Source organism: Brachyhypopomus gauderio, chromosome 4, assembly GCF_052324685.1.
Source record: "Brachyhypopomus gauderio isolate BG-103 chromosome 4, BGAUD_0.2, whole genome shotgun sequence".
Lineage (NCBI taxonomy): Eukaryota > Metazoa > Chordata > Actinopteri > Gymnotiformes > Hypopomidae > Brachyhypopomus > Brachyhypopomus gauderio.
The window spans coordinates 16507722-16525227 of NC_135214.1; the positions used below are offsets into that span (position 1 = coordinate 16507722).

A 17506-nucleotide genomic window follows, 5' to 3' on the forward strand; every position below is an offset into this window, starting at 1 on the left:
GCTGCAGATTCCTAAATGAGGTTTCCAAAAGCTCAGAAAGCAGAAGAAGACGAAGGTCCCACACACTCCGCCATGCTGCACCACACCACATTTAATTTCAAACAGTTGAAAAATTATAGTTATATTTATATATTTTTTTGTAGAATTTTCCATACATTTGCTACAGGAATATGACAAGTAGACTCGTCAATGAATTATTTACAATAATCACACAACAAAGGTCTTCCACAAGTCATAAAGAACATGAAGAAAAGCACACACATTGAGCGATGGATATATCACTTTGAGTTTGATACACTAATCAGGCTATACGTTCCTCCAAAAATAATCTTCCTATGTTAAGACCTCATGGTTCATGGTTGTGTGTGTGTCTTAATGATGACATTTTTCCTCAGCAGAAGTAAGATTGTGAACAGGCAATAGCCAGTCAAGAAAACCCGCTATGCTCAAATTTGCCACAATGAAACCCGATCTGTTCTATATCCATACCTGAAGCTCTGATTACCTCACTACGAAAGCACCGCCATTTGCACCCAGAACACAGCGGTCACCGCTGAAATGATTTCATGTTGCCCTCCCTGTACATGTAGTACATAAGGCCATGGTCTGAAATGCATTAGAAAACATGGTATTGTCCGTATAACAGCCTGTGAGAGTGTGTGAGGGGAGGCCGGATGTAGACGGCGGCCCAGCGCGGTGCGGAGTGGCTCACTGTGGGAGGGCTTTCAAAATAGCATTCACTTCTTCAGCCACCGCCGTGAGGGCAAACTCAAACTGGTCCTGCAGAGAGCAGAAAAAACAAGAACCCGTGTAGCAATCATCAACAAGCGCGCGCGCCCACACACACACACACACACACCTTAACGTGATTTCAGGGAACGTCCATATGCAACAGACCCACAACCTCCAGGCCGAGCAGGTTTGCATTTACATACCTTGGTGCGCACCATATTCGGTCTTTGGTCACGAATGTGTTCCAGTGTTGCAGCAATATCGATCTCTTTCACACCTAAAAGCACGTTCATGAGACACAATACTGTTTTAAAATAAGCTCCAATGCAGTGGTGACTGAGAGACTGTGGACACTATATACAATCATTACCTTTGGCCATGCGGTTCAGGACCATGTCAATTAGAATATAAGTACCAGTTCTTCCAGTTCCATCACTGCAAAACAAAATGTTCAATCACAAGCCTTAAATAAGCAAAATAGTCATAACAAAACTCTGCCCTCTTGAGATTGAGATAGGTATTGCAGTTGTTTACCTGCAGTGCACAATGATTGGGCAGGATCGGCCTCGGTAGCACTTATTCACTTTCCTGAAAAGAACAGAAAAAAGAAGACAAGGAAAAAAAAAGGAGGGGGAGGGGCAGGCAAAAAGCGAGATTAAAATCGGACGAGGACAGACGGCGTTCAACAGCCACATGCTGATTTCTGCCGTATTATCAAAAATGTCACATCCCTTTTCACTCCGAGCAACCCAGCGTGCCACATGAAAGCAGGAGTTTAGAGAAGAGGAAGAGCACAGATGTCACAGCTGCCTTGTTTCGAAGGGGTGAGGAAGAGGAGGGGGAGGAGGAGGGAGAGAGGCGATGGAGCATCTGCTCAGGCTTGTTCCTGCTGCACTCACACCTACCAATGATCATTTTTGTGACTATGCAACTGGACCCAGACTACTAGCTGCAAATCACAAAAATGACACTGGGAGGTGTGTAACGTTCAGGAGCACCCATCAGACTCAGAGAGAGAGGGGGAGGAGAGGAGAGGGGGAGGAGAAAGAAGAGAGGAGAGGGGGAGAGAGAGGGGAGAGGAGAGACAGGGAGGAGAGAGCCAGGGAGAGACGAGAGGGAAAGGAGAGAGAGAGAGAGAGGGATTGAAAGGTGAGGAGGGAGAGAAAGAAGGGGAGAGGAGAGACAACAGAGCAAACAGAAACTGGGGCAGGGTGGGTGGGTGGGGGTTTGGGGTTTGGGGTGGGGTGGGGGGAACATAAACCCAGAATAACCCCAAGTGCAAAGGTAGTGAGGGGAGAGGGGCTGAGGAAACACATCTTCAAAGGGCCTTTGCAGGGCTTGAGGAACAGTGAAACAGGAGCCATGTAAGAAGAAAATAGCAAGGATTGACTTAGGACTTTGCAGCAGTTTACGACGGCGCGAGTTTACAAGCGCGCGCTCGCGTGTGTGGTCATGTGTTTATGAATACCCAGCTGTGTCATCAGATCAAGGCTGACTTCAGCTGTAGCAATACCTGCGAAAGTCCAGCAGAGGGCGTGTGGAGGTGGGGATGCCCTGGGCAGGCCAGCTGAGGAGGTGGAACTGGGTCAGCGTGCGCGTCTCCTGTGTCTGCACGTTCTTTAGGTAGAAGCTACGCACCAGGAAGTCCTTACACCAAATGTGCTCTGACACAAGGTTCACCTGAGAGTGGCAGTGAGTGACCAGTCAGAACTAGGAACACCACACGACGCCCTCCATTAAACACAAACGCTACCGAGAAGCTGGAGGGGCTTCATGACCGTGTCTATGATATCGCGGTGCCGTGTTTTCTTAACCGTGTAATAGGGTTAAGATGATAGAGGGAGAGAGTTGTGTGTTCAGTATAATACCAACTCCACCATTCAGAGATTATCTTTGCGTTAGGATGATTTTGGGACACAGCCCTGATTTGTGTCCAACACAGAAACTACAATTTGCATATGAATTCATCTGTGGGGATCACTCAGGTGATTTATATGTTGGGTTTGGCTGTATATAAAATGTATTGGTCTGTATATAAAAAGCATGCGTCTCTTTGACTGATTTAAATCACCCTGGTTTGATGTAGGTAGTATAATTTGTAGCAATAAGGTTAATGCACTACCATTCATGAATCCATTAAGTCTCCATGGTTGAACAGAACATGGGCTTTTACATTAAACAATTATATTTGATGAATATCGTACCAGAAACAATCAAGACTTTACTGTAGAAAGGTGAAGGACAGCCTGGCTTTAAGCATAAAAAAGTGCTTTTAACCGACTCTATATAATATAGTACATATTGAGAAATCTAACCCAGGAAATCCAGGCCAAACTAGGTCAACATTACTGAAGTTTTCACCTCATAAATGTTGTATAAAGACGATCCTTCGTCGGGCCAATAGCGTTCACACTGCTGTTCTCCGTCCTCTACGAGAGCGGTCATCATCACGATCACTGTGCATCCATTCTCCCATACCATCTACAACACACACGTGCTCAAAGTAAACGCTAGCCATAGAGAATGCTGATGTTCAGTGCCTGAATAGCAGGTCTTCTGTTTTTGGAAAGGAAATCTCTGAACCAAAGAGAGTTAATTGTTAACTACTGGACTGTGACTCACCTGCCAGAAATCAGCAATAGTGTGTGGCAAGGGGCCTTGGGTGGCAATATAGGCTGGTAAGCGAGGATCGTGGTCTATCTGTGGAAGGACGGGGAGGAATTTTAGTATTCAGATTAAATTCACTGCCTCAGTAGAATATGTTGTACATTTCCTATTTTATGAGGTGGGCTAAAGGTGCTTTAAAAATGTTTTAATGTGCATCATGTGTCAGTACCCATCTTAAATTAGACAGGGAGTAAGAGTCACTCTTACTATAATGCTGGCGTTGATGTAGTCCTCTCTAGCAGGGTTGGTCTCAGACTTCAGCTTCACCCGGGAATGGTCATCTGAAGCAGACAGATGCACAGCCATGATGCCCATCAGCCCTCACACCCCTCACACCTTCACACCTTCACAACCATACGTACAAAGGGCAGCAGGCTTCGCGCCATCCCTGTCGAGCAGGCGAATTAACCTTAGTTTCACGGACTCCGAGCCCTAGCGCACTGCTGCATAATGGAACGGCGAGCACAAAGCAGAGAGGAAAAGCGAGGAAGAGGAAGGCGGAGGGAAAGGAGAGGAGAAGGGCCCGGCCCACGCCTTACAGGGCACGAAGTCGGGCTGGCGGTTCTTCTCCAGGTTGCCTTCGCTCCGTGCGGTGGAGACGGAGCTGGGCTCTGCCTGGTACAAGCACAGGGCCTCCCACTCCTTCAGCAGACGGTCTTTGTTCTTCAGGTGGTCCTCCATGTACGCCTGAGCAAACGAGAGAAAGGCCCGTGAGTGTCGGCCCTCGAGCCACATTCATCCCGCCGTCGCCAACACCTGCTCGCCCGACCCATAAAAGCGGCTGTTGGAAAAAGCGACGGCGCACACAACAGGTTCGAGCGTAACCTAACCCTAAGAAACAAAGAACTCTTTTGACACATTATGCACTGGCATAATAAACTCCATCTACCCAGAAATAATAATTCATTTATGCATTTGCTAACCACCACCACTGCTGAAATCCGTGGATTTTTACGATTTCCATTGCAAATGCGATTTCACTGCGAGTGTTTCACTGTCCTTGATTACTAAGGGAATGTGGTGAGGAGGGACGTGTCCTCTACCAGGATCATGTGTCCGGTGGAGATGTCCATGTTGGACTGGGCGGGCTCCTCGCTCCAGGACGGCGTGCTGCTGTGGGAGCTGGGACTGTGTTGCGGCCCGTCGCTGAACTGAGACGACACGCTGCTGACCCGCGACGTGTCCGTGCCCCTCCGCCCCCCCGGCTCCGCGCGGCTGAACGACGACTTTGCTGCCATGTGCTGCCGGCACAGCTCCTGGGCACACACACACACACACACACGCGCACACACACACACACACACACACGCACACACACACACACACGCACACACACACACACACACACACACACACACACACACACACGCACACGCACTCGCACGCACACGCACACGCACACGCGCGCACGCGCACGCACACGCACACGCACACACACGCACGCACGCACGCACGCACGCACACACGCACGCACACGCACACACACACACGCACACACACACACACACACACACGCACACGCACACGCACGCGCACGCACACACACGCACACGCACACACACACACACACACACGCACGCACACGCATGCACGCACACGCACGCACACACACGCGCACGCACACACACGCACTAAATCACTCCCATGGTTCAAAAGTACAGCTTACATTTCACCTCTCTGCAAAATCGATGTAGGGGACAGAATCCATACGTTTATATGTATGTATAAACCAGGTTGATAAGCTTTAGCTCCTGATCCAGCATTAGTGAGCGTGGTTTTGTCTCCTTACCTGGTAGTCAAAATGGGTCTCGGTCCCCGCCTCAGGGCCCAGTCCAAGCTTGCCCGAGGCTAGCTGCCGGGCGTGGTGACGCAGACAGGCAATCGCCAGGGCAACCAGCACCACCACACCCACACAAGCCATGGCGACCATAGCGAGGACCACCCCGCGCGAGCCATCGCCGATCCGCGTGGCTTGGGGAAACCCCCGGCCCTCACTCCTCTGCAGAAAGACGAGAGAGGGAGGGAACGAGGGAGAGGGAGGGAGGGAACGAGGGAGGGAGGGAACAAGGGAGAGGGAGGGAGGGAACGAGGGAGGGAGGGAACAAGGGAGAGGGAGGGAGGGAACGAGGGAGGGAGGGAACGAGGGAGAGGGAGGGAGGGAACGAGGGAGGGAGGGAACAAGGGAGAGACATTCATCTATCTGCAACTACTAACAATGACACATACAAAATCTAATTTTCAAAAATCAAAAGTTTGATTTAACATTATCTGCTCAGTGGCATCCGTGTTCCTAGAATTCTTGAGCACTATTAAACAACGACACAGAGGAAAAATATAAAACTATACACACATGCAATTTCTTTTTTTATATATATATACCTGACAGCCACTCACACTTGACCAAAAGCTAAATGTCTAGTGTAGTGGGAAGTCAGAGGCCTGGCGGAACATGTCTGCAGGGGCAGTGCGGGGGAGGAGAGGCCAGGCGAGGTGCTGGCGTTGGGTGGTCTCTCTCTGGCACAGTTAACACGGTCTCTCCCCCGCTCTCTCCCTTTGTCTCTTTTGTCTCTCTTGCTCTGTTTGTGTAAACAAGCCGGATGTCAGCACCATCATCAGCGACTAATTACCCGGGCAACCCTCACAGCCACACACAAGCAGACACGCGTGCTCATTCTGCCACGTGCCAGCCCTCCCCATCTCTCTGAAATAATTAGAGAATGTCACCTGCCCCCACCCCTCCGCATAATTACCAACAAGTAAACAATTAAGGAGACCCCTCCCCCCCCAACTCAGGGTTAATCACCCAGAGGAGATCTCTTACACTCTCATTTACTCCCTTCTTATTACTCTGCCACTCTCTCTCTCTCTCTCTCTCTCTCTCTCTCTCTCTCTCTCTCTCTCTCTCTCTCTCTCGATACTCTTATTTTCTGGCAGTGAAGACAGACAGACAGAGAGAAAGGTAAAAAGCGTCCAGCTCCCAAGCCTCCAACCCCTGCCTGTTGATGTTGCCATGGCGTCTGGGAGCCTCAGCAGGGGAGAACAGGCCCTGGTGCTGCCATGGCAACAACAGAATGCCCTGTGTAATCCACAGCCATCAGGGAGAGCATGGAAGGGAGGGGGGACAGGGTGAGGGTGGGGGACAGGGTGGGGGGCAGGGTGAGGGGGGAGCAGGGTTAGGGCGGGGGGACAGGGTGAGGGGGGGACAGGGTGAGGGTGGGGGACAGGGTGAGGGGGGAGCAGGGTTAGGGAGGGGGGACAGGGTGAGGGGGGAGCAGGGTTAGGGAGGGGGGACAGGGTGAGGGGGGAGCAGGGTTAGGGAGGGGGGACAGGGTGAGGGGGGAGCAGGGTTAGGGAGGGGGGACAGGGTGAGGGTGGGGGACAGGGTGGGGGGCAGGGTGAGGGGGGAGCAGGGTTAGGGAGGGGGGACAGGGTGGGGGGGGACAGGGTGAGGGAGGGGGCAGGGTGAGGGGGGGAGCAGGGTTAGGGTGGGGGGACAGGGTGAGGGAGGGGGCAGGACAGTACATGAAAAAAGAGGGATAGCAATAATTCAGTCATTACTTACTAAACAAAATATACTGCACCATTGAATAGAAATAAAGAAATGGATAAAGGAATATTAAATCAAACAAATCTAACTAGCTGTTGTGTTTCATAGAAATTTAAGATCATGTATATTAAATCAATAGAATTTTGCTGATAGAATTGAGGATGATTTTTCAATATCAGATTTGAAAATTAAAATTCAACTAAGCCAAAACATTTAGTGCAGACTCGCAATCTACTTGCTCAGTAATCCTCCCCACTGCCCAACAACAGAATAATCCACACAGACACAGAACGGTTAAGCTGTATCAGCTGACATAACGCACCCCGACTTGATTCTTTTTTAACGTAAAAATGAAAAATGCCTTCGGAGTGTTATGCTACGCTTTTTACACCACTGAGACTAATGCTTTTAATATACACTCACCATTACTCACCGGATAAAACTAAAATGAAAATGGGCTTTAACTGAACATGCGTGTAAAGCAGCTGTTTCCCCCCAAACTCCCTGTGGACCTGCGACACACTGCAGGGTTAGGGGCGTGCTGAGCTAGCTACGAGGAACGAGTGTGAATACATCCTTCTGTCTCTCCACAGAGACGTCAAGACACCCTCTCCTCACTAGCCTCCACACCCCCCCCCCCCCCCCCCCCACTCCAACCACTTTCTCAATCCTCTTCACACCCTCTTTCAGTTTTTTTTTCAAGGTCCTCTCATTCCTCATGTTTCTCAGCCCGGGTCTCTGTCCTCCCTCAGCGCTCCCTAAGTTCAGCCGCTTTCTCTTGAAAGGCCAGAAGAATGTTCCGGAGGGTGGACAGGGGGTGTAGGAGGGGGTAGCTGGGGGTGGCCAGCGTGCAACTGGATGCAGGGACAATGGTGGTGGTGGTGGTGGGTGGGGGTGGGGGGTATGGGGCGCCTCACCTGCTACTCCAGAGAGGCCCCCGAAAAGGAAGAGTGACAGTCCTTCAGAATGGGTAGGAGGGCAGGGGGGAGGCGTAGGGAGGAAAAATGAGCTGGTTTAGGACAGGAGCACAAAGGCCCCCCAGGGTCCGAGAGGGCAAAGCGGAGAAACGAGGAGGCGGCGAGGGGAGCAGGAGTGAGGGAGAGCGGGAGAGCGGAGGCCCGGCGTAGGGGTGGAAGGAGTGAGACTGCGGGCACACAAGAACCGGCACAGAAGGGGAAGGGGGGGGAGGCCATCGGAGAGGCTCCTGAAATGCCGCGCGTGGAAATCTATCTAAGAGAGGTCCACGTTGACCTGTAAACGCGTCCCAGTCCACCCACGCCCTACTCAGACGCAGCTCTCAGAAAGTAGTGAATGATATGGATAATGTGTATTCAAAGCATGCTAATATATTGCATGGAAAGATAGCATGTCCGTTAGAGATAACATCTGTTCCTTGAGAAGTGGGAGAATAATAAGATGGGTCCCAGGACCCCTAAACCATCCCCCATAACCCCCTTTGACCTCAACTGAGCCCTTTAACCTCAGTCACAGAAAGAATACACCCACACCCACATGAGTGTGTGTGCATGCGTGCGTGTATGTGTGTGTGTGTTTTGGGTGATTTCAGGGGTTAAGATCACACAGAGCATCACTATCTGCATCACAATAGATAGAGGGGTGCAGAAATCGAGCGTAGGCCATCTTTCATCTTTCAGAGGTTTCATAAATCTTAATGTCCTATCAGTAAGCAGGTCGTGATTTCTCTTCACCCTTTTGCAATCCAAGAAGCTATTTCACAATTTTGGCTGCTCTGTAATCTGATAGAACCATTTAGGGCATGACTCACCACAAAGCTGCAGTGTTATCCTGGCCCTGAGTGTCCGGCTTGGGAAGGCGTGTATCCCCTTTTATAAAGACCTTTATCTCTTTAAAAAATACCATTGGGTTCTTTTTGCTTCTTTCCCCACAAGACACATATCACAATAAAAGGCGTCAGCTGCCACTCAGACGGCTTTGAGAATATGACCCGAACGCAGTTTACCACAGGACCTTCAGACTACAAGTACTTTGACTAACAACAGTGACTAGGAGTGAAACTAGAGGATAACACGGTACAGGATAAAACAAGTGTAGCCATATGCCTTAGGCTTCCGAACCCTTACGAATCAGTGTGCTGATTCCAGAGTGAAAACCCACATAAACCCAGTGAACTACAGGGCATCTGCAACAGCTACAAACACATTACATCATCTCTCTCATCCAGACTGCACAGCCTGGTTACCACAGCAACCAATCCACCTGACATCACCATGAGATAGTAAACCAGTGTTCAACAAAAGTGTTTAATTTCAAATGTGTAAATACACACACGCACATGTGCACAAATACACAAGCGCGCACACACATGCACGAGCACACACACACACACACACACACACACACACACACACACGCACACGCACATGCGCACACGCACACACGCACACGCACACACGCACACGCACACACACACATCCACCAGCTCTAGTGTCTAAGACATTACGGTAATAAAACACAGCAGTTTGCTTGCCATATGGTAAATTAAAAAATTATGTAACTCACAATGATATTGTTGAGTTTAATTCCTGTCTAATAATGTTGTGATAATGTATCACACAATGCGATACGTGAGCACATCAGGTAGTGCTCTTTCCTGCAATGAATGTGAATTTTTTAAAAAGGGAACTGTTGGAAAATTTATCCACATGCTTTAAAAAACACAAATAAAAAGACATTTCATTACCCTATATAATAATTATTCATCATTAATCTATGTATTTATTCATAATGATACATATTATAATTTGTTGTGTATAGATAGATAGATAGATAGATAGATAGATAGATAGATAGATAGATAGATAGATAGATAGATATAGATAGATAGATAAAAAAGAAAAAAATAATCCAGAAACCAGATCTTGTGCATCATTCTTATTACCAAAAAAGCCTGTAAATTGAAATACCAACATATAAAAGCAAACTAATTAACCTACAATTCATGAAGGCGAGGATCAGCCTCTAACTGGTGTAATAAATCAGAGTAAAGGAGGAGGAACTATTCGTGCTACTTTTATAGATCATTTATGACTCTCCGATCATTTCTCACCTTTACAAGTAAACATTATGCTGCATAATTAGTAATTTCCTCGTTTGTCAGATATTTTTAAAAATAGGCTAATTAACAATATGCGTCATGCGTGCATAAAACTTTTCTCTTTGACAAATTCGGGAATAGTGATTATTTTAGATCACATGATACAAAACCGTTTTCACTCAATCCGACCACAATACAAACGGTAAAGTTTTATGTTTCTGGATCACACTGATAGGCCGATGTCCAATTCGTCAGTATAGACGACAGATGTGGCGGATCAAACTGCAACTCGAACTCTTTTTTTTATCATATACTCTCATATACGGTCACGTCGCTTATTCGTAGAAAAGAAAAGGAAAAACAAAACAATTATCCATACAACCTGTATCAATCTGGAAAAACGGAGTTATAACTGAATTGGTCTATGAATGTAATCACGATCGCCACATTTAGGCATTTAGGCCTAAATTAAAAAGTGGCCAAAATTCAAATTCATGCCTACCTCAACCTGAACCCGCAGAACGTGGAAATTTGAGTTGATCAAACCCGCCAACACCGCACGGCTGATGGGCAACCGCTGCACGGGTATCGCGCAGGGAGAAACCCGAGGAGAAACGATGCTCGTTCTCGGTCCTTACCGGATGATTAAATCTCACACAGCCTCCGCAAAGCGCAAGTGCGTGTAGGACTCGTTAATAGCCGCAAATCAAGCGATGTGTCGCGTAGTACTTCTCGTGGTCTTCAAAGGATGGACGCCGTAGATGGCCACGAGGGTGCAAAAAAGTATGCAAGAGTAATCGCAGAGAAAGGACAAATCGGTGAAAAGGGATGGAAACGGCAAGGAAAGGAGGGAGGTGAATGCGCCTCCCTGAACTGTGTCCGACTCCTATGAAGGCCCCGCAACCTACCGACTCCATTCAGGCGCACTCGTCACATCAAACGCCGTTGCCGTGGCGACAGCTCCACATGTTGCTGATGGTGAAACGCTAAGAGGGGGCGGCACTGATACCCTCGATGGACCGACCGTCCGTAGAAGAGAGAGAGAAAAATGCTAAAAGGATGAGGAGAAAATAACACGAACAGCGAAGGCTATATAGAACGTATCATGGTGCATTAAGTGGTTTGTTTGGTGTCGTTTTATATAATGGCAGCTAGGAATGGAAGTCTGATATGCGCTTCTGCAGATTGCTACTGTACAAGAACACAAAAATATAGCATAGAACAGAATATATCCTTAGGGAAAATACAATTTGATATATAACCTAATAAACAGACAGCTGCATTTTTTTATGGCAGCAAGGAAGATAAGGCCACTGTTTAAATACCAATAACAGGTATAATCCTTCATTAATATTTCAAAAGGTAAAATGTTGACTCCTCTGAAGAATTACACACCACACTTGTGTGCTATGTGGAAGACACAACACTACTTGAGTACGGTGTGGTGCGTACGGTTGTGTGTCACTGACTTTACACCGCTGACACAGATAATCCAACGACTGCTGGATAATCTCTGCGATGTTGCACATACACGATAACTAGCAAAACAACAGAGCTTATACGTGAATTCAGTTCACTAACGAAGAGGAATGACCCGAGAACCACAGAGAGATAGAGAGAGAGAGAGAGAGAGAGAGAGAGAGAGACTTAGAGGTGATGGGGGAGAAGAGGATTTGGTCCCAATAATGTAGAGACAAAGAAGAGGCAGGTGCAAGTCCAGGTCTCATTACTAAGGCAGAGAGAAACAGAAAGAGAGAAAACTGAAGGATAGCACACAAAAGAGGGACACACACACACACTCACACACACACACACATAGACACACACAGCGCGCACTGACACAAACACACACTCGCACACATGCACGCACGCACACACACACACACACACACACACACACACACACACACACACACACACACACACACACACACACACAATCATTCATACATTACACGTTCTCAAAGCAAAGAGAATCTCATAGGCCACGACGGAACAATGTGGAATAATTAAAAATATGAGCAGGCGGATGCAACAAAAGGCACTGGACTGCATTGAAGGGCCCACAACAGCTGTACACGGTGAAAGGGGAGTGCGAGCGAGGGAGAGAGGCGAGCGCTTGAATATGTACGGACGAGCACAAAGACCGCGAGAGAAAGAGGGAGAGCGGAGGGGGGGGGGGGGCAAAATAGGAGGAGAAGGGAGGGGTGCGCTCAGCAGCGGAGGTAACAAAAAGAGAAGGGGCAAGAGAATAGCTGAAGGGGAGAATGGCGGGGACTCGGCAAAGAACGAGAGAGAGAGAGCGAGGGAGAGAGAGAGAGCGAGGGAGCACACTGAGGAACAGCAGGGGAAAAGGGAGTGGAGGATTTGAGGCGTGAGCGTGGTTCGGGAAGGCCAGCGGCGGGCGGCAGAGATGTGGCATTAGCGCGCAAGATTCTCATCCGCTCGGTGCGCTCGTGTATAAGACGGAGCCCAACATGTTAGCACGAAACTGTGCCGCAAGACACGATTTATATATGGCCAAACTGTAACGTATTCTATTTCTGACATGACCTGGTTAATGCAGGCAGTCGTATGGCTTATGATCGCAACAGATGTGCAAGTACCAAGAAGACGAAGAGACGCAAACGAGAAAAGTAAATCTTTGTGCTGGTCAGTACAAATGTGTGAAAGCAGTAATCTCTGCAGGGGGGGTGGGTATGTGTGTGTGTGTGTGTGTGTGTGTGTGTGTGTGTGTGTGTGTGTGTGTGTGTGTGTGTGTGTGTGTGTGTGTGTGTGTGATGGGGGGGCTGCGGGGGTGGTCAGACAGGCAGAAAAAGAAACAAAGGCACCCACCTCTCCCACTCCTGTCTGAATGATCTTTAGTCCGGTCTCTCCCTCCAAGAAATTCTTTTCAGCCACTAAGTAAAATGAAGAAACATTTGTTTGTAACCACTTTCATCTTAAATAACAAGACATAGTGTAATATGAAGAAAAATTACCATAAAATGAAATAGGAAGTATTAATGCCATGTCTAATAAATCATTTTTTTCTTTTTAGTGCATAACATTGAAGTAGGAGAACGCTTTTGAAGTTTTTGTGAGATTTGCAAGACCAGAAGGTGATATTTGAAATAATTTGAGCAATGGTTAGTGCTGCCCCCCATGCCCCCCTCATCCCCCCCAAGCTGTCAAGCTGTTTGTTAAATTGCTTGAAGGTTGAGAATGGAGAGACAGTAGAGAGAGTAGAGAGAGTAGAGAGAGAGTAGAGAGAGAGAGTGGAGAGAGTGGAGAGAGTAGAGAGAGAGTAGAGAGAGTGGAGAGAGTAGAGAGAGTAGAGAGAGAGTAGAGAGAGAGTGGAGAGAGAGAGAGTACAGAGAGAGTGGAGAGAGTAGAGAGAGAGTGGAGAGAGAGAGTAGAGAGAGAGAGTGGAGAGAGTAAAGAGAGAGTGGAGAGAGTAGAGAGAGAGTGGAGAGAGAGAGTAGAGAGAGAGAGTGGAGAGAGTAAAGAGAGAGTGGAGAGAGAGAGTAGAGAGAGAGAGTGGAGAGAGTAAAGAGAGAGTGGAGAGAGGAGAGCACAGAGACTGCTGCACACTCGCAGCACAATACGTCATGGCCTGCCACCGTGAGAGGGACAGTGAGTGATCACACATACACGCACACACATACACACATACGCATACACACACACACACACACACACACACACACACACACGTCTTTGATGTATGTAAATATACATGTGGTTCCCCTTCTTACCCCCTTATACATGTATTATTTGATTTCAACTTCTGATTTTGTTATTTAATTAGGGAAATATATTTATGTGTATGTATATATTCATTTTACCTGTTGTTTACTCCTTAACAATTTTGTAATGTTTAGAGTTGTGAGCCCAACTTTTATCTAGTGTTACTAATATTGTGTTCAGGCTTTGGCAATACAAATGAAGTAATATTTGTCATGCCAATAAAGCACCTTGAATTGAATTGAAATTGAATTGAGTAGAGAGAGAGAGTGGAGAGAGTAAAGAGAGAGTGGAGAGAGTAGAGAGAGAGAGTGGAGAGAGTAAAGAGAGAGTGGAGAGAGTAGAGAGAGAGAGTGGAGAGAGTAGAGAGAGAGAGTGGAGAGAGTAGAGAGAGAGAGGAGAGAGAGTGGAGAGAGAGAGAGAGAGAGTGGAGAGAGTAGAGAGAGAGTGGAGAGAGAGAGTAGAGAGAGAGAGTGGAGAGAGTAGAGAGAGAGAGGAGAGAGAGTGGAGAGAGAGAGTAGAGAGAGAGAGTGGAGAGAGTAAAGAGAGAGTGGAGAGAGAGAGTAGAGAGAGAGAGTGGAGAGAGTAGAGAGAGAGTGGAGAGAGAGAGTAGAGAGAGAGAGTGGAGAGAGTAGAGAGAGAGAGGAGAGAGAGTGTGTGGAGAGAGATTATAGAGAGAGTAGAGTGAGAGAGTAGAGAGGTAGAGAGAGAGTAGAGAGGTGGGCGTGAGGGTGAGATCCTGTCACTCACCAGCCTGACTCGCCACGTCCTCTGCGCTGAGGTTCAGAGAGTTCTGCCTGATCCTGAATGTCAACGCGGGCCCCACCACACTGCACACACACACACACACACACACACACACACACACACACACACACACACACACACACACACACACACACACACACACACACCGCTGACGGATGGGCTGTGGGCAGCTGCAATTACACTTAACGGATTGCTTTGTCTTTCTTTGTCGCCTTCGTCTCCCGTGCTCTTCTCCGTCTTGAAACGCCCTCCCAGACTCACGCACTTTCCCCGTACCTGATGTTGATGAAGCTGCTCGTGGTCAGGTGGATCCTTTCTGCCAGTGTCTCCAACAGCTTCACCCCGTCATACAGACTCAGAGGACTGGGGATTACACAGACATACAGCATCCTCATTACACACGCCAGAAACGTATCCAGACTATATCACATGTAAACAATGAGTCATATATCCCTGCTTTTCAGGCCTTTTTGAAAGACATTGATCTAACATGTTCTGTCTAAAAATGTCACTCGTCACTCTCAACATGGCAATACAGAAATACAAGCATTTGAAAAGTACTTTCCAGTGCACTTTCATACTCTATAAATAATAGGTTTGAAGTATTATGAAACACTGGTGAGACATTTTAAGATTCTAATCAAGTATTTAACTATTTTAATTTAATAACTTTACACTGGAAAGTGCTTGTCCACTTTTTACCGAGTTGAGTTTTGAACTACATTATACTGTCAAGGGTGGCTTCTCAATGAGAACCCTATTTTAGCCAGGGCAATGCTAAATTTATTTCTGTGAAAGAAGGCCATGAGACCAAAGCAGACCTCCGCCTGCAGCTGAAGTGGACCTCCAGCTAGTACCTCTGGTTCGTGACTATGTAACCGTACTCCTCTCTGACACCGGTTCCGTCCTTGGCTCCTGTTTTCGGGTCTGAGGAGGTCTTCTCGTTAAGCTCCACATCTTTCACCGGCACAACAGGCTCCTGGGGTGCGGGACCGGCACCGCGGGACACAGTGACTGGGACCGCGGTGGAAGGGGTCGGCGTTGGGGTCAGCTTGGACTCTGAGGTAGAGGGCAGGGCCACAGCAGGAGACAGAGGTTTGGCACCTTTCTGTGACACAGAGTCACTACCATCTACACTTGCCTGAAATAGTAAAATGGGAGAGAATTGGTTTCATTCAGTACAGCAACACTACGCAGTGAAACAGAGAAACATAGTGAAAGTAGAAATATTCTTCAGTGGCTCATTCTGATCAATACAACGAGGTCTAAACTCATAGACATAGAACCACATTGTACCTCTAAACATAATTAATACGCAAAATTCATTCATAAAAATATGAAAACAACAGAACAGTAGAGAGAATCCCACTCTAAATAAGCTTTATGATCCTGTAGATACACCTCTTCATTTATAACAACCTTACAAAATAATCCTCGATAATGTCCAGGAAATGCATTTCCAACATACCTCTGTCACCGTGACCGTTCCCGGATGGCTATCTAAAAACGAGAAAATGAGAAACAGCAAGAAAGCCCATTAATCAGCCTGACCATCCAGTTATCAATGACATTCAGACAGAATTTCAGATGAATTAGGACATTTTTAATATGGGATGTTGAAATGTTTTGTGCAGGTGTGTGTGTGTGTGTGTGTGTGTGTGTGTGTGTGTGTGTGTGTGTGTGTGTGTGTGTGTGTGTGTGTGTGTGTATGTAATGAATGCGTGCGTGAGTGTGTCCGTTTTGCGCTATACCTGCGCTCTCGATGCCTTGCGCCTGCAACAGCTGCAAGAGGAGGGCAAATTTGTTCAGCTGCTGAGGGTTCAGGTCCTGAGGATCCGCCCCAAACCTCTCCAGCACCGTCGCCAGCTGAACCACTGTGTGATCTGTAACACGGACACATACATATGTACATCAACAGCTAATACGCCACAAACACAGCCCACACGCCATAAACACAATAGCACATTCAACAGAGCATGAGTGACTATGCTGATTGTGATGAAGAGCTTTCTCTCAATATTAATCTTTAACTCTAAAACTTATCCAAAACCTTTTTTTTTTCGTCAGCTATTCTCTATCTGTCCAGGAGAAACAACATGTTTCCAAGAACCCAGGAACAAATTATGGCTCTGACACCGTAGCTTACACTAACACACCATCGCAAATACAAATAACCTCATGGTGCAGTTTTTAGAGGGAATTACATCCAAAATACGGGCCTAAAACAAAAAGATCTAAAACAGCACGGAAAAAAAAGCTAGAGGGAGCTCCCTCCCCCTCCACAGAGCGGACCAGCCCCGGAGATCGGCTCTTACCGTCCAGTCCAGACAGGGAGGCGTAGTCCTGTGGAACCTTTTTGTTAGTGCGCTGGCGTGAGCTGGGTCGCTCCTGCAGGGTGTAGTCCTCTCCATAATCCAGCGGGAAGTCCAAGTCCTCATAATAAGGAGCAGCGGGCAAGCCTGCTGCCCCCCGATGGTGGAACGAGGGAGGTGCAGAGGAGAGATAGAGGGAGATGGCATCCTCCAGGAGTTGGCGGTCTCTGTCTCGCTGCTGCGAGCCGGAGCGGGCGGAGGGACGCTGGTAACCCACGGCAGCATGCGGGTGGAGCGAATGTGCAATGTCGTCCTATTAGAGATACAAGCACAGATCAAGCAGCCAGAGCCCATTACAATATGCTTACTGCTTTCAATTCAGCAGTACAGTACTTTACTGGAAATAAATAAAACATTTTTAAAGTAAAAAAATATACCATTTTTTAATTAATTAAAAAAACCATTTTTTAATTAATTTTTTTTTAAACTAATATGACACAGAATATGTGCCACTGTGTCTGAGAAACATGCTAAAACATTCACAAATTTTACAGTTTACACACACACACACACACACACACACACACACACACACACACACACACACACACACACACACACACACACACACACACACACACACACACACACACAGTTGTACCTGCAGATATGCATATG

At 47.5% G+C, this 17506-nt stretch overlaps 1 protein-coding gene across 1 annotated transcript in view; it reads right to left on the reverse strand.

Moving 5' to 3' along the window:
• Positions 1-68: 68 nt before the first annotated feature.
• Positions 69-17506, reverse strand: part of ptprna (protein tyrosine phosphatase receptor type Na) — a 25441-nt gene continuing 8003 nt past the window's right edge. Inside the window, exons 5-23 of the mRNA XM_077002647.1 lie at positions 17490-17506; positions 16832-17141; positions 16268-16399; positions 15985-16016; positions 15374-15657; positions 14793-14879; positions 14499-14578; positions 12858-12922; positions 5189-5398; positions 4443-4655; positions 3939-4086; positions 3607-3680; positions 3355-3432; positions 3094-3213; positions 2246-2412; positions 1267-1320; positions 1103-1167; positions 936-1009; positions 69-780 (exon numbers count right to left, since the gene is read on the reverse strand). The exon at positions 17490-17506 is cut by the window's right edge and continues 137 nt beyond it. Of these exons, the coding sequence (XP_076858762.1) occupies positions 709-780; positions 936-1009; positions 1103-1167; positions 1267-1320; positions 2246-2412; positions 3094-3213; positions 3355-3432; positions 3607-3680; positions 3939-4086; positions 4443-4655; positions 5189-5398; positions 12858-12922; positions 14499-14578; positions 14793-14879; positions 15374-15657; positions 15985-16016; positions 16268-16399; positions 16832-17141; positions 17490-17506 (2282 nt within the window). The 3' untranslated portion in view covers positions 69-708. The remainder of the gene's footprint in view (positions 781-935; positions 1010-1102; positions 1168-1266; positions 1321-2245; positions 2413-3093; positions 3214-3354; positions 3433-3606; positions 3681-3938; positions 4087-4442; positions 4656-5188; positions 5399-12857; positions 12923-14498; positions 14579-14792; positions 14880-15373; positions 15658-15984; positions 16017-16267; positions 16400-16831; positions 17142-17489) is intronic.